The following is an 18,651-nucleotide window of genomic DNA, read 5'->3' as shown; positions in this document are numbered from 1 at the left end:
TCCAAATGTCAATTATCTAGCGAGCATGACCATGATGAGGATGCAATCAATGATGTCCAAGACCAAGTCCACAAGGCACGATGATGAATACTGTGATAAAAAGTGTATACAAAAAGTCAACAACGGTCACGCTCACTTAGCAGCTGCTCGACTGCTCAAATGTGAACTGAACATGCTGAGTGATGAAGCTAGTGCCTAACGTTAGAGACAGAGTACCATGTCCAAGCCCATGGCGTATGGTATTGGTATAATAAATAATTATCACTGTAAGGCGGAACCGCAGTATCGGCAAACAGGGAGCCAATTACTGTAATGCAAATTAAAGAGTCTAGGTCTAGATCGAGTAGCAGTACACACATACTAGATCCTCATGTCTACTGCACTGGTCTAGTACCGGTATAGAGTCTATCAATGTGAATGTTTAGGGGCCTATATTTATATTCATGAAGTAATTTAGACCCATTCTATCTTGTTTTTTTATTTTTCTTCAAACATTAACAATTAAACAAACACTCTTTCTTCATATCTAGCAGATGTCATGTTGCCTTCGCTGTGTTGGCATGATACAGTGAAATAGCTGGGATGGTTGTAAAAGATTTCAAACCAAGCCCAAAGCATTGTGTTCCCTAAGAAGAAAACTTACGAGTAAGGGTTGTGCAATCAAGAGAACAGCACTCATCAAGCCAGAGGGCAAAGGTCAACAAGAGAGCACAGAGGTCAAAGGTCAACAACAGCTCAGAGAGGACTCAAAATGAGGCGGGCAGCCGGTGGAGGTGAGATGTACAGTTGTACCATTGGCTAAGTATTTGTGTTTGATTGTATTGTAATTCACTTTGCAAGCAAAAAATTCACCATTGTAGTTTCATAGACCAAACTGTTTTTCTTGGTGTAAATGTCTTTTTATTTCATTTGTTTTGTGATTTCTTTGCTGCAAGGATACTTGTAGTATTTCATGAGTGTGAATGAAATAATTTTCTTCCAGTTGGGCCCTGTTTTGGTCACATGCAGCTGTTTACATTGTACGGTACTAGGTATTACAGCTCTAGTTTCATCAAATGCTTCCTAATTCTTACGTATAAATGTGTAACTAGTCATGAAAAAACAAAATTTTGCAGCACATTTTTTTTTTTTGGAGATGATGCTTCCTGTTTCTGCTACAAACTGGCAAGTTTTTGGATTTTTTTTTCTTATTGTATGGAGATGAAATAAAATCAAGAAGTGATTATTTGTCCAGTATAAGATATATGTATGGTATCAAATATCAGTGGTGGTATTCACTGATGACATGATTATGATATCTGCAGCACATACTCTTCTGGGCTTGATGAGTTTAATAGTACAGCAACATGAGGGAAAGAGAGGGAGAGAGTGAGAAAAAAAAAATAGAGGGAATTGTCAACATTGATGGTGCAGAAGCTGTCATTTTAAAGGTCTTCCATACGGTGGAGAGAATACTTGGCACTACCCTACACATGGACTTGTAGCGATCTTCACCAGAGGTATAATACTGGAAAGTTTTTGTTTCTTTTCCTTTTTTTATGCCTCCGCCACAAAGTGGTGCCGGAGGCATTATGTTTTCGGGTTGTCCGTCCGTACGTCCGTACGTACGTTCGACCGCTTTCGTTTATGCGATAACTTGAGTAATGTTTACTGGAATTTTACCAAACTTGGTCCAAGTATGAAGTATGACGGGGCAATGATTTGATTAGATTTTGGGTGAAATCGGCTAAAGGTCAAAGGTCAAAGGTCGAGGTCAAATCATGAAATTGCATCCGTTTATGCGATAACTCAAGACTGGATGGAGCAAATTTCACCAAACTTTGTTGGAGGATGATGGATGATGGGACAATTACTTAATTGGTTTTCCAGTGAAATCGGACAGAGGTCAAAGGTCAAAGATCAGGGTCAAATCCTAAAATTTATCTGTTTATGTGATAACTCAAAATTGGATGAAGCAGCTTTCACCAAACTTGGTCCAAGGATGTTGTATGATGGAACAATTAGTTGAGTAGATTTTAGTGACATTGGCAAGAGGACAAAGGTCAAAAGGTCAAGGTCAAATGCTAAAAATGTTGCTATTTCCCTCATATCTATGCAATGCCCACCGTTATTTTCTTGAAACTTAGTTTAGACATGTACTACTGCGTAAAGATTGTCCAGAGAGAGTTTCATGTGATAAGGTCAATGGTCAAAAGGTCAAAGGTTAGGTGAAAATGTTGCAATATCACTTTTCTCGCAAATGGTTGAATGTATCTTCATGGAACTTGGTACATATGCATGTACTGACTGGCAGGGATTATCTAGGGAATTTAGGGGTCATGGGTCATTAGTTTATAGGGGGGTCAAAGGTCAAGGTCAACTCCTCAAAATGTTACTATTTCCCTCATGTACTAGTTTAAGCAATGATTGCAATATTAGTTTTAAAATTCAATTTATGTACATGTATTACTTAATGGAGATTCTCTTGGAAATTTCCAGCCAGAAGGTCAAAGGTCAAAGGCTAAGGGTCAAAGGTCAGATTTAAATGAAAAAAAAAGAAGATATATTTTGTACTGTAATTACACTCTTTCTTCATACCTTGAAAATTACACTCAATGCATGAACTTATGATAAGGTCCGTCAGAAGTCAAGTAAAAATTTTCAATTCCCCAAATATGTGTACCTGCGCTCTTTAATAGACAGTTATAGCAAGCTTAGATCATGGAAAGTGAACATTCAAGATATTTCTGACAAACCTGTCATTTCGATATTTTGCCAGTTAAATGTGAAACTGTCATCACACATTGTGAAGACATTGTACTATACACCTATTGGGAGAATCATGCATTATGGCAGAGGCATCAGTCGCCATAGCGACATTTCTTGTTTTTCATTTGTTGTAAAGAGTCCCTAAAAGCCATGACAATAACCATATGTTAAAACATGAATAGGTTTCTTAGTAAATCAGGTTTACATGATTAGTAAACAAAGAGTCAGGACCTTCAAAAAACACCCATACAGTGTATTATGTTATTGAAGGATGTTGCATACGATACAACTGTATATGTCGGACCTCTTAATAATGAGGTTGCACTGTATGATGTACAGTGGCAGATCCACTTTATATTTTGTTAAAACAAAAGAAATGAAAAGAAAATATGGGGGGGGGGGGAGGGCGTGTGCACCCCCCATTTAATTTTGTAAAGGCACCTCCCCTTTAAGAATCTCCTGGATCTGCCCCTGTACATACATACATGTACATGTACTGTATGATAAGCATTTTTAAACATCCTCGATGCATTGATGTGTATCTCAATGTACAATGTGTAGGTGGTGCCAGCTCCGGGGGTAGTCAAGGTTACGGCGATTACAATGCCATTGAGGAAGAAAACGAACAGCTCGCCGAGGGACTGCGCTCTAAAGTTAGCGCCTTGAAGTCGGTAAGATATGGAAACTCCAAAGATCAGTCTTTTATTGCATAATTTGATGTGTGGTCAACTGACAGGTACGATAGCTACAGCTCTCTACATTATACTTGCACTTGCAACAACTGAAATGCTCAAATCTTGTGTAGGAAAGTTTAATGGAACTTTGTTGTATAGTTGTTGTTGTATATTTGAATTAGAATTTGAATTGAATTGAATAGGTGAAACCATGTGATTTAAAGTCTTTTGTACAACAAGACTTTTTTCCCCTTTGACTCTTTTCTTTCTGTATACACATATTTTTGTCCCCGCCGAACGAGTTCGAGCAGGGGACTATGAAACGGGCTCCGTACGTGTGTGTGTCCGTGTGTCCGTCCGTCCGTCCGTCCGTGTGTCCGTCCGTCCGTCCGTCCGTCCGTGTGTCCGTGTGTGCGTCCGTGTGTGATCAAAATCTTCAATTTGCTACTTCTCTGTCATTTATGAGCCAATTTTGATTCTGTTTGCTTTATATGATAGCACTACATGGGAGCTTTGAAACTTCTACACAGAATTTCAGTCGTGACCTTTGACCTTGACCTTTGACCTATATTGTACATTTTGCTACAAAATGCTACTCCTTCGCCATTTCTAACCCGATTTCGATTCCGTTTGCTTTATGTGATGGCACTAGGTGAGGGCTTCAAAACTTCTACACAGAATTTTGACCTTTGACTTCTTTGACCTTTGACCTTGATTTTTTGACCTATATTGTACATTTTGCTACAAAATGCTACTCCTTCGCCATTTCTAACCCGATTTCGATTCCGTTTGCTTTATGTGATGGCACTAGGTGAGGGCTTCAAAACTTCTACACAGAATTTTGACCTTTGACTTCTTTGACCTTTGACCTTGATTTTTGACCTATATTGTACATTTTGCTACGAAATGCTACTCCTTCGCCATTTTTAACCCGATTTCGATTCCGTTTGCTTTATATGATGGCACTAGTTGAGGGCTTCAAAACTTCTACACAGAATTTTGACCTTTGACCTTGATTTTTGACCTATATTGTGCATTTTGCTACAGAATGCTACTCCTTCGCCATTTCTAACCCGATTTCTATTCCATCTGCTTTATGTGATAGCACTAGGTGAGGGCTTCAAAACTTCTACACAGAATTTTGACCTTTGTCTTCTTTGACCTTTAACCTTGATTTTTGACCTATAGTGTACATTGGCTACACAATGCTACTCCTTCGCCATTTCTAACCCAATTTCGATTCCATTTGCTTTATGTGATGGCACTAGGTGAGGGCTTCAAAACTTCTACACAGAATTTTGACCTTTGACTTCTTTGACCTTTGACCTTGATTTTTTACCTATATTGCACATTTTGTTACAAAATGCTACTTCCGGCGGGGACATATGTTACGCACTGCGTAATTTCTACTTTTCCTTGTTTTTTGTGGAATTCTTTCAAGCTTGTACAAAGAGTGAGAAATACGTTTGTAGTGATATAAAGAAATAAAGTGCTTGGCCATTTCGGTAGTGGACAGAAATTAAGTGTTACCATAAGTTATCATTTTGATCATGCAAATATATCTTGTGCATATATTTTGGGCTATTACAGATATAGTTTGATATGATTCTATTTGATTTCTGTATGGAGAAACTTGGTATTTGATTGATGAAATGACTGTGTAATCAAATTTTACTGATCCAGAAGCCTCTTTCTGACATCTTTTGTAGAAAGAAGATTTTGCATAATTGTAATGACAGAAGCTTATAGAAAAATAATAGAAAATGTTTTATGAGTTTGACATATTGTCTCATGTGGTCAATTCTGTGTTATCGTTGAAACACAAAACAGTTGAGCATTGACATTGGAAACGAAGTGAGAGAGCAGAACAAGTTGGTAAATGAAATGGTAAGTGATTTATATTTGAAGAGCTCATTTGCAAAAGGGGTTAGATCCATTTTTGATGAAAATTGAGTTATTAGCATCACTGCACAGAATTCCATTTGAGTTTGTTACAGTGAAAATTTCAAATCCAGACAAACATTTGAATAGAAATTATAGCAAAATTAAACTTTGATTTTCCCTACACTTGTGTACAAATTCTCACAAATAAACCTATTTTTTTTAAAAGTACGGTACTAAAAGTGGATCTAACCCCTTTTGCAAATAAACACTTCATTTGAATGAAATTTCACCCGCAACCCTTCCATGGAATGTTCAGGAATGATATGGATTATATAATGCACTCTCAATACAACAAACTGATTTTGCAAAGAATACATGTCATTTGTAATAACAGATCATTTCACTTCATGGTGAAAAGGCAATGCAAATAGAACAAAGTTCTGAATGTCAATGTCAGCACCAAATTTTTTGTTTTATCATTTTTTTTTTTAAATAAAGAGAGCACTGTACTCTCACTTGCCCTGTATACATGTACACCTCTTGTACCTGTCCATTAATAACTTTCCCTTTAAAACTTCAGAGAGCAAACTTTTTTCTTGGTTTTTTTTTTTTTTCAAACATGCCATTTTCATAAGAACATTCCTCAAATGTACGGCAAATAAGCTGATGATGACAGATATTACAGCATGATACCATTATTGTATTATATTTAAACTAATGAAACATTGCAAGTGAGAATTTACCACGGTGGCTTTGGAAGAAAGAAATAAAAAACCAACACACACTTGTCTGCTTAGGATACTAAAAAGTGCATGCCTGCTTTTAGTATTTTATCATTTTCCAGATTTTGTGTAATTATGTTTCACTGTCATATTCTTACTTCATTCATGATATGGTTAGTATTGTCCATTGCATACAGTAACTGTGTACTCTGCTATATGTTCTTTTGTCTAAACTCTCAGATATGTATCATATGTGACCATGCACCTCAAAACGAACATAAAGTCGCACACACTGATTTTGCCTGAGGACTGAAAATAAGTGAAATGGGTCAACCTAGCCAAACTTGACTTTTTCATATTTTCTGAAAGAGTGGGTCTTCTTTTACATTATGCTAAAATTTGGTATCATAAAACGGTCAGGAAAGTGTGTTTTGTTAGCAGTTTATCTCGAACATTTTTGGTAGAATAGTGTGATTAGGTATGTCTTTAGAATCCCTTTTTCATTTCTGAAAAAACCTTGTCCACACGCTTCACTTTCAACTCTAATAACTTTTGAAAGGATAGTGCTATTGCTTTGAAAGTTGGCATTAATTATGAACAGAATGTGTTAATGAGGCATGCTTAATTGCAGTTTAATTTGATAATCCCTTCATTGTCCGGGGGGGGGGGGGGGGGGGGGGGCAGTGTTACTCTGGTGGTTTACTTCCTGTTTTTTGTCCCATTCATGGCACAGCCCGCACGGTTTGGTAGGGATTAAGCGCTTGAATAGACACTGTACTTCAGAGCCTCTTTTCTCGATTCACACTTTTCCTGAGTTTGTGCTTTCTTTCCAATATTTAGATAGGTTAAGAGAGTCCATTTGATTTGAGTTATACATCATTTTAAAGCTTAAAGTCTGCTCTTTCAGAATATGGTCTTAACTAAAAATTCATGTCTGGCGACTTTTTGTTTGTTTTGAGGTGCAGGGTCACATAATAATATAATAGTGAGTGAGACTCTTATAAAGCGCACATTTCTACCTAAAAAAGATACTCAAGGCGCTATAGAACAGAGTACATATTGTGTCACGTTACAACAGTATCACAGAAAATAATAAGACAATAAACTAACAAACATATATAGTCTTATATACGTACACATACTATACATACAGATATACAATATTTCCAATTCAAATTAAAAATATATGTCTTGAGATTCTTTTTGAAACTATCAATGGAAGATGCTTCTCTAAGAGATTTTGGTAGGCCATTCCGTAGTTTTGGGCCCATATATGAAAAAGCCCGATCCCCCCAATTATGCTTGATTCGAGGTACCTGTAATTTTAGCGAGTTTGATGAACGGAGATTACGTGGTGGTTGGTGAAGATGAAGAGTATTTTGAAGGTAGACAGGGGCAAATTTACGCAATGTACGGTAAACAAGAAGAAGAATCTTGAAGTTAATACGTTTTTCTACAGGAAGCCAGTGTAGGGACCGAAGTATTGGGGTAGTATGCACAGTTTTCTTCTTGAAAGTAAGTAATCTAGCGGCACAATTCTGAAGACGTTGCAGTTTACTGAGTTCTTTTTGTGGAAGGCTGCAAAACAGAGAATTGCAGAAATCTAGACGAGACGAAATAAGAACATGCATCAGTTTTTCTGCTGCTGATCTAGTTAAATATCTCCGAATTGAGCCCAGGTTTTCAAATGAAATCTTACAGATTGGCATACATATGAAATGTGGTCTTTGAATGTTAGATTTGCATCATAAACAACACCAAGATTACGAACTTTGTTCGAAGGCTTGATATTACTACACCTTGTATTGCCAATTCTAACAAAACATGTATCAGAATTCACTTTAGACAACATCTGTTTTGATCCTATCAGAATAAATTCTGACTTACTGTCATTAAATTTGAGACCATTTCTTTCCATCCATGCCTTAACATCATCAATACATAATTCCAATCGTTTTACAGCTTCAGTGAGTTCAGTCCTGGTTGGTGAAAAGGATACAAATATTTGTATATCATCTGCATAACAGTGATACTGAATGTCGTGTCTTTAAAAAATGTGTCTAATCCTTGAAAGATATAGTGAAAATAGAAGTGGTCCACCTACAGACCCTTGCGGGACTCCGCAAGTAAGTGCAGCCGGATCAGAGTTACTGTCATTGATCTTAACATATTGTGAACGGCTGGCAAGGTAAGATTGAAACCACTCTAATGCAAGTCCTGTGACACCAACAGATCATGAAATTAAAGAGAGAGAGAGAGAACAAAAATATATATCCAGTGTAGAACAAAACAAAGACAAAACAACAAACCAACAATGCTGAAGATAGCCACATAGTAGTACTTGGGAGACATTAGCCAGAAGGTGTAGAGGGATCAGGCACTATGAATTTGTAATAGGTATCAGTAATATCTCATTTTTATAAGAAGAAAGCTACTTTAAGGTGACGAGGTTGTGTACAGTAAGTGCTTCAATTGGAAAGGAATTTCTTATTGTGTCAAGCTTGTAAAAGCATGGTAATGCCCATACATATAATGCCCTTGATATTCTTTCGTCTGTTTCAGGAGCATGAATTCGATGCCGGGGGTGGATTCTTGAGAGCTACTATGGGGCGTCTTACCCGCTTGTCACGATCTGGTCTGCAGTGCCACTACCTTTACCTATTCCTGTTTGCTGCCTTCGTCTTCTTTATCATCTACGTCATTCTCAAGACAAGGTGACCTTTGAACTCATGGTCGGCACTGGTCTTCACTTTGTGCCAGTGTACTTGTACATACTACATAGAGGAACATTCTATCTAATGATACTTGTAAGTGGTCCATCACTCAGTCTATGAAGATTTTGTTTTTGTTTTTGTTTTGCTCAAGATTGAACAAGTTGTGTTGATACATGCATAATGTTCTAGTATTAAGATCATGAGATTTCTTGGCAGTATTTGATTCATTTGAAGACTCATGTGACCCTGCATTGCAGACTCACAAAGTGCTGTTCACAGTTGTTGTGCATTATCATTATCATTATTGGCTGATTTTAGATTGAAGTCACCTTTCCCAATAAATACAAAGCACTTTGAGATATCATCCTCTGGATAAGTACTTGTATTTGAGTCAAAATATGTATGAACTACTAGGCATTGACAGTCCAAGTTAAACAAGTACATGGGGTTTTTAGAATAGTTATGTCCTCAGACTTTAACAGTGTTTGAATTGTTTGACTGCATGGCTACAAGGACTTGAATAGACCCTCAACTTCTCTTATCCCTTTTCTGCACATTGCATTCCTAGATGTTTGATAATCAAATCCATCATTTATTTGGCTTTTTTTTCTTTACTTTTTTGATGGGTTAGGAACCTGTGATTTTGCAGTTTGATAGAGTTATTTGAAGCTGAGAACCTTCTCGTAGAAACTAACCTTTATTACAGTCTGGAACATGTATGTGTCTGGCCCAGCGACCTTTTGAGTGGGTTGTATGATGCATGGTAACGTGATACTGTACCTGTATTATCTTGTAAAAAATCCCACAGAGATAACTGAAAGCTGTCTTTCTCTCCATTACTTTCTCACATGCTAGTAGACAGTTGATTGTCTCCTTTGTTAACAATTATTTGTGGTTTTGGCTTCATACCTTTCAAACCAAGAGGGATGCATTTTTACAAATACTTATAATTTCTGCCATATGAAATTAGCATTATTCCTTTGTACAATGTGACTTCAAAGTAAGAAAAAATATGTGCCAACATCTTCAATGTTACCTTTGTTTAGTCAGATATTATAGTGTGGTCCCCGTAAACACGTCATGCAGCATTTCAAAAATTGAAAAGACGACTTCTTTCTGGCAGATTATTGTCACCAGGAGAGATATTAAAGGTCCAGTTTACCTTTGGGAGCAATGATTTCAAAAATGTTCAAGATATCACATTTGATGCATATGTGTAGGTCTGTTGTATCACAAAACATCCTACCATATACAATTTTTGCAATAAAGCCTAAAATATGCGGAGATATCAGCATTTTTCTCAATAAACCATAACTGTATACGGTTTAGTCTGGAAGCATTCTTATTATAACTATTGTTCACATTTTGTGTATTTAACAATACTTAACATCGATTACACGGATTCAAATTTTTACAGTGGTTGTTTCTATCCCTAATTCACATTTTAGAACTATTTTAAAGCACTAATGTTGGGTTTTGTTTCATCTACAAATGGTAAATTATGCCTTTAAAAGTACAGTCATAAAATATGGATAATCATTAAAATTAAATGTCTATGGTACAGAGTGTACATATTTTGACCCACCTGAATACGGTATGTTTCAAAGAAATTGCTCTGGTGTCTGGTTTTAGTAATGGTAATTTAATAATGATAAAAACAATAATTATTATGATAATATTATGTAAGAAATATTTCCATCTGAATAGATGTCATAATGTCGAATTCAAATTTCCGTTTCCAGACATTCCATTGCCAGTTTTTGTGTAATGGTTTGATGCACAGCGGTTAATGTGCTTTGGGCAAAAGTGTCCCGAGGGGGCATTTCTACTGTGATAACTGTCCTAGGCAGAAATTGTCCAATCAGGGAAAGCAGTCTTCCCCAGGAAGAGATAACTCGTGATGTAAAATGGCTTGGAAATTCGGTGAAAGATGAAATCTTTGATCCATTCAACTCGGCTGCGCCTCGTTGAATGGATCATTTCATCTTTCACCTCATGAAATATTCTGTCCATTGCACTCATAGGCCCGAATTCACGAAGGTGGTACAAATGAAACCATGGTTTAAACCATGGACAAAAACCATGGAGCGCCAAGTGTTGCATGGGATATTTCGTTACGAAGTCAGTCATTTCGTAGATGAAATGATTATTTTGTAATGAAATGACAACATTTTCTAACTAAATGAACATTTCGTCTACGAAATGATAATTTCATTGACGAAATGGTCATTTTGTCGACGAAACGGTCATTTTGTCGACGAAATGACCCATTTCGTAACGAAATATTCTGTGCGACACTTGGCGCTCCATAGTTTTTGTCCATGGTTTAAACCATGGTTTCATTTGTACCACCTTCGTGAATTCGGGCCAAAAAAAATTCACTTGTATACCATTTAATGGTCTACGTAGATACATTTTTTTTTTGTACTTACTGGTTTGTGATTATTCATAATGCAATTACAAGTGTAACTTGTGCAGCGAGGATCGAATTTGTATAGCCTGCAGTGATATCACGTCAAGTGATTTAATTCAGAATTTTACTGCCTACCGATGGGGCTAGAATGAAATCATGTGTATTAATGTAGATCATTATGATACAAAATACTATATTCCCTCAGCGCTGTGCACTTCAAGAGAAAGTACTGTACAAGATTGTAAGCTCTATGGGAAGATATAACTCTCGTGGGTAAAAATTGTCAGGTGTTAAGATACACCTCGTAAGAGGCAATACAGTGGAAACTTGGTATAAAGAGATCTGATATAGGCCTAACAAAATACCTGATACAACAAACTAATTTCTCCGGTCCCAGTGAATTGAATTATTTCCTTTGTTTTCGGTTGTTTATTGACTACTGATATAACAAAGTGTCTGATATAAAGAACAAACTGTCTCGGTCCCAAGGATCTTGTTATAGCAAGTTTCCACTGTACTTGTAAGATATTCATTGTTCGTTGTGTTATAATTTTCTTCATTCCGTTTTGCAGTACTGCGAAGCACGAATGTACATTTAAAGTTGCTTGAAGTAGCAATGATAGAATGGTGCATTACTTTGTTCTTGCTCTTAATGTTGTAAGAAGTCATTATAGAAAGAAAAAAAATCAATTTAATCCTCTTTTCTTTTCAATTTATCACTGTGTTTATTTCTGCACATCTTTGTCGGTAAAGTGTCCATGATGCAAGTCAGTGTATAAAAATTAAAAGATGGATTCAGAATCATTGATTTACTTATATACATGTACATTGTAATTATTCACCCTTTCTTTGCATATGTACGCTGTATACAGTGCACTCCTGAAATTAGCCTAAACTGTTAACCTAATTCTCGTTACAAATAATTTTCTGTACATGTGCATTACGAAAGATCATGCGAATCACCAACAATGGCGTGAGATAAAATTAGTTGCCATTGTTGGTGATCCACGTGATAAGGGTTGAGCCATGAAAACCATCTAAGCTGTAAAGTTGAATAATACAGGCGACTCCTATTAAGACGGAGTCAATGAGAACGGCAGACTTCTTCCGGTATATGTATCGAAATTTCGTTGTAGCCGAACAACAATAAACTCACCTTCTACCAACTCCAGACTACAAGAAGGTCTTCGACAGATCGCTTTAAACATCTGCCCTGCTCCTTCTACCAATGCGTTTATACCCAGAAGGGCCATGCATCGTTGACCAATATTCGGTTTGGGTATTGTTTTTGATGGTAATTTCTAACTGGGTCTTAAAGTATGCCTAACAAAAGATAAATAAGCACGGACTTACATGTAGCAACCCACTTGGCTCATTGCGTAACCCATTGAAAGTGTTTTTGTTCTCCTTTGGAAGCCACCTCCCTTTCAGTTATGGCCGCCGTAAGCTACAGTATTATATGGTCCGATTGATCTATGCATAATTATCCAGATCCGGAATAAAAGTACATTACATGTATAAAGATATGATAATACATGTCGTGTATATGTACGCCTATACCGAGACAGTAATGAATTTGTGACCTAATTTTTTCTTTCCACTTCGTTGTAACGAGTGTTTGTTACAACTATACAATCGATAAACGGGAGTGCACTGTATTCAGGACGACGTGCAGAGTACAGTGCACGTGTATTAAAGTAACGTACTGTATAATAAACACTTTGATTTTTGTGAGATCTACAAGTATTTCATTCAACCTCTTGCCTTCGTAGGTTGTCCCTATGTTTCCTGGATGCTAATTGTTTAATCATTAAAATAAAATGAAGAATTTGATTTCCTAAATCGGTGTCCTATGCTTGTATACTTTCTTAGTGTTGTTGAAAACTTGACAGTACACTGTATAAGATATCATGATTTATGTAGATAGTAAAACACTGTGCGTGCATGTAGCAAAAAAAAAAAGAAGAAAAAAAGGGAAAAATATGTGAAGAAGGTTAAGTGCTTGTGAAGATAAAGGGTATTGAAGGAATGTCGTCGTTGTAATCATTTCTTTATTGATAAACAAAGGACATGCTGACATATATACCAGGGCCCTGTTTCATAAAGCTGTCTATAAAGTTACGAATGACTTACGAGCGACTGGTAGTCAGTTCTTGTGCTGAATTATTGAAATAAATATTGATGTGCTATATAAGTATAGCACATCAGAACTGATCACCAGTCGCTTGTAAGTTGTTCGTAACTTTACGAACAGCTTTATGAAACACCCCCCCCCCCCCCCCCCGGGTCCATAGTCCTATTCTGGACACATGGCAGGTAATGATACACTTACAAATACTTACACAGTGAATAAATAACAATATAGCTGTATTCGCAACAGATTTGTGAGGTTGACAACAATTACAGAACATTACACAAAATTAAATACATTTCCCCACGCAGTACACATACACTGTAATACCAATGACCAATGTAATAATTCAACATAATTACTACATTATTACTAAGTGCCTTTCATTCTAACATGTTACTTTCTAAGTGATTAACATCCCCCCAGTTCTCTTCTTTTCTTGCATAGAATAATGGTAAATGATGAAACTATTGCGTATCTGCTAATGTCTTGATAGAATGCAGTGGGACTTTGTGTGGATTTCTAGTTTTGAGTAGGCCTTTCAGTTGTTGTTTGTTTATTAAAATCTCCCAGCTTGCATTGGAAACACCATACCACGTAGTGTTTACCATACACGCACGCACATGAAAATTTGTTTAGTGCCTCCCGGGGTTCAATCAGCCGTTGAAGTGTTGTTTATACCATGGCAACGTTATTCGTCAATTTCCAAACATGCCATAATTGTACTAGGAGCTGATGGTTTCATTCCCGTATAACCACAGAATTTGGTTCCTGATTTTACTTCATTTTTTTCTTTCTTTCCTCTATTTCTGTCATTCTAACATACCTTACAAACAGATTGATGTTACTATTTTTTTTTTCGTTTTAGGATCCAATTAGTGTATATGCCATTTAGAAAGATATCATGGAGTTAATTTATTTTGTTACTGAATATATTTTCAACAACAGGAAGTGGATGAGCGCCCCCTGAAGACAAATACGAAATGTATACTTTGCGTGGTTCATAAGACGTATAATTCCATGTAAGTTACAAAGTCCAATAATTTGAAGGCTTTTAACCGAAATCGACATGCCAGAACTGAGGGTCTGAATCATTCCTGAGCCGTTCATGCTTGTTCGTGTCCAGGTTATTTTCAAAGCGAACGCTGAGATTAAACGCTGAATAGCCATGAATTGAATAAATCATTAACTCAGGCATTTTGAACTTCAGACTACAAGACGAGTAGTGAACCTTAAGGATTATTTAAGCTTGTGGCGCTGACTTGGAAATTATGGAGTACAATAATATTGTACTCCATAATTATACATATTATGTATATTCCTTAATGTCAAAAGTGATTTTGTTGTCGCACTCTGTTACTACAATGTACTATAATCTATTCCATTTATAATATAGCTGATTTTCTTTGCTTTTTATTGGGAAAAGAATTAAGACTAGAAGAAATTAAACGAAAGTGATTAAGAGCATTGACCTCTATCATGTTCCGTAATGATATTACTAATCCGGAAATGTTACAGGTGTTAAAAAATAGCTACACACGCTTCCATTCATCAATAATGTAGATTACTTCGAAGTTATAAGACGACTGTAAGAATTTGTGTTAAATACAACTGTCATACATTATTACTACATGTATCAGGATACTCCATACTTTATCAAAACGAATATGAGTTGCATCACACGATAACAATGTTAGAATAAAAAAAAGTTTGTTGTGTTTGACTAAACATTGACGACTTTTCTTATGTTGACGTCAATAGTTGATGTATACAATGAACAGCAGAGGACATACGGTTTGTAGGTGTTAACAGTACGTCGTGTCTACGTGCCCACGCATATACCAGGCGTAACCAGGGTGCACTTTACACCCGTCTATCGATATAGATTCTTGATTATCATGGTATGATAATCATCATGACATCATTGTATCCAAAAACAACATCGCATTGTGAAGTCCTACTTTAACTTTGTTATAGTAACTTCAAAACAAAATTTGCTCCGAGTGTATGACTTTGAACTTTGATAAAGCGCAATGAGCAGGGCAAGGGTGTTGAATGGAGGGTGAAAAGATAAGAGAAGAGTACTGCAAAGAAAATTTTGAATATATTTACATCAGTGTTTCAGTTGATTGTTCTTTTTTATCATAACTGAGGACATAGGTTTTTTTTTTTTACACTTTCATATTATCAACAAAAGTTTGATATCTAACCTAATCGTAAATCAGACGGAAATTAAGCTCCGTGGTTATGGTTTCCTTGTAACTCCCACTCCAGGGGTCTTAAACTGAAACAAATTGAGTTTCAGCTATAGGACAACGGTTGTGTATCAATGAATGTACAGGGACTTTGAAACAAGTGGTCCATCGAAAAACCGTCCTTGTTTTATTTTTTCATGTTTTTTTGTCCCTTTTGAATTTAAGTTTTCGTTTCATCGTTTTGTTTGGGTAAAAGCCGCAGTTTTGTTTTCGAAACAGTTTATTCTTTATATTTTTTTTTGCTCTGACGAAACCGTATTTGAGAATAAGGTAATTTCCAGTGATTTTCTTTTTCTTTAAAATAAATATACAGAGCAATATCTCTGTTATAAAAATTACTATGCCTGTTTAAAACTAAAGGGTCAAATCTTAGCAAGTAATCGTACATACCTACACACATTACCACTGAAAGGTTTAAATAGTGATTCGTAGAATTCGAAAGTGTTTCTGGAAGTTCCTTTGTCAATTTGTTCTCTCATCGTCAAGGCAATGATGAATATGACATAATGACTGTTTTCTCGGAGTAGACATTTATGTCAATTGGTATACTGTATTACGTTTGATAAACGTACTTCTCAATAATGTACTGCCAACTATTATTGCCGGACTAACAAAGCTCATCCACCTTTATTCATTTGTTGTACGCTTTTGAATTGTCTGTATGTGGCTACAAATAATACCTTCACGACAGTTGAAGAGGTTTCAGTCTTACTATGTCAATTTTCAAATGAATGCATCTGTTCTAGACCTTTCTCTAATTTGCGACCGTACAGGGCCAAAAAAGAAAGAAAGAAAGAAAAGGAGCCAGCATCATCCTAAATAAAGAGTGTGTAAAGGGTCTTTAAGAAGTGAAAAGGGGCCTTTAAGACACACCTAATCACAAAATTCTACAAAAGGTGTTCAAGAAAAACTGCTAAAAATTTAATTCCACATTCGTGTTATGATCCTAAAACTGATAGAATAATGTAGAATAAGAATTTGCACTTTCAGAAGATTGAAAAACTAACTTGTTGACTCGGTTGAACCGGTGCACCCACAAAAAAATTCAGGGTTTGTGACTTTTTGTTGGTTTTGTGATGCACGGTCACAATTACTCTTTGATAAAATCGAAATGAGCAAATATCTATATCTCTTCAGTCATTTGACATGTTGGCACGGCATGTACCATTGTGTTAAAAGTGGCCATTATAGTCAGCGCACCTGACAACTTTATTCACTTATAGTACTAGGAAGTTGGGACGTAAATGCTTTAATGAATCTTTTATCATTACCCCTGACAAATTATGCCTGAAGCTCCATTGGATGGCTTGCAACGTAAACCACTATTCAAATACCTTTTAAATAATACCTTTTAGATGAGCATGGTCACTATATATATAAAGGTACATTTTTGAAGTTATGGTCAAAAGAAGCAACATTTTTCTTATTATTCTCTTTATTTTTCTTGACCTTTAATTGCAAATATCTCCATTTGGCAAATATGGACTTGCAGAACAAACTTTTCATTTTTTTTTTTTTTTGGGGGGGGGGGAGGGGGGGTCTTCTTGCTCTCCCATATAAATATAAGAGAAAAATACCAAGACAAGAAGGGCTAATTTGTACTATGAATGCAGTCATATCTCAATATTTGTAAAGGCAAACAAACGGAGTATTTGAAATAAGAATCACTAAATCATATTCTTGTCGTATTGAATAATGAATGCTGACAAAATTTAACCCATTGAGGACGAGTCCCGAGTATACTCGGGCAAGCTTCTATGGGAATATACATGTTAAAGCAAACTCAGCCTTTCCTCAAGGCGTTAATGAGGAGTTTAACAGTGATTCAGAACTTGAAGGCACTTGCACGCGGTTAACTTCTAAGACGTGGACATTTCAAATCTAAGCCACGTCGGTACATTTTGGTGAAAGCATTCAATTTGTTAGTCAAAAAACTTTATCTATGAACTCTTTGACAGCTTCATGTTTTTAACATTGTTAATGACATGTAACATTTAATTGTATTATACATAATTATACATAATAAAACATATACAGAAATAAAAATAGGCCATATATAAATTTATATATATATATCTATATATATATATTATATATATCCTTTTCATATTCTATATATTCTGTCATAGAATAGGTGGGAAAGAATAAGCATAATGATAATAATAAAAAAAAATGCCTTGGACAGTTGAATCGGTCCATCGTTATTTGTCGGCGAAAGTAGAAACCACCTACCGAAGTTTGAGTCGTGGGCTGGCTTCGGCGGCAGTAGCAGCAGCAACCCGCGCAACATTTTGGAGCACGGGTCGAGAATCGATGTACGGGCGTGTAAGCCTCCGTACACGAGGGCAAGAATACCCTCTAAGAGAAGAAATAACGCCGTTGTCAGGATAAACCCGTTTATTGCTAGTCGATAATACTGCCGACGGACAGGAGAGAGAGAGACAGAGAGAGAGAGAGAGAGAGAGAGAGAGAGAGAGAGAGAGAGACAGGACAACTCGTGAAGTCTACACTGTATGTTGTTTTTCTGAAAGGATTATATACTGCAGTTATTCGAGAGATCATCGAATGCATTTTTTTTAAAAGACAATTTTAAGCGTCTTGCCATGTAAATACGATGGGTCAACCAAGATAATGTAAAATGAGGAATGCAACAATATACTAGTAAATAGACAACATCAGCGAAGTTTGGGGAAAATCTGACAATCATTTCATAATTGCAAATTTTTAAGGTTTTTGTGCAGTGTTTCTTTGATCATTAAGCTTCACTGAAAGCCTTTCTAAAAAAAGTTGCTATTCATTATTATTATTTATCATTATTGTTATTATTATTATTATTATTATTATTATCATTATTACTATTATCATTATAATCATTATCATTGTTATCGTCATTAACTATTATTATCGTTATGTATTTCCTACTCTTTCATACTTTTTGTGAGCTTGGGAATATTTCACTCATTCACCCCACAACGGTTGATATCGAATTAGCAGCAAACTTTCCAAGTGTAAGTTATAAGTGTCATTTTCTCAGTGTAATTACATACACCTGAGCCCCAAGTACTTGCTTCAAAAAGAAATTTGATGATATCCCCAAGAGGGTTTTTGCT

At 36.1% G+C, this 18,651-nt stretch overlaps 1 protein-coding gene across 1 annotated transcript; it reads left to right on the top strand.

Moving 5' to 3' along the window:
* The first annotated feature begins 591 nt into the window (after nt 1-591).
* On the top strand, nt 592-9,221 carry LOC139743267 (BET1 homolog). Its single transcript, XM_071653762.1, has 4 exons — nt 592-773; nt 3,310-3,419; nt 5,253-5,309; nt 8,591-9,221. Exons 1-4 carry the CDS (start codon nt 752-754, stop codon nt 8,744-8,746), a joined length of 345 nt encoding a protein of 114 aa, XP_071509863.1. The 5' UTR covers nt 592-751; the 3' UTR covers nt 8,747-9,221.
* Nucleotides 9,222-18,651: the final 9,430 nt, after the last annotated feature.

Source organism: Diadema antillarum, unplaced genomic scaffold, assembly GCF_040938485.1.
Source record: "Diadema antillarum isolate AM-2024a unplaced genomic scaffold, OU_Dant_1.0 seq00001064_RagTag, whole genome shotgun sequence".
NCBI lineage: Eukaryota > Metazoa > Echinodermata > Echinoidea > Diadematoida > Diadematidae > Diadema > Diadema antillarum.
The sequence above is the reverse complement of the archived record's forward strand: the minus strand, read 5'-3'. Positions and strand labels throughout refer to the sequence as shown.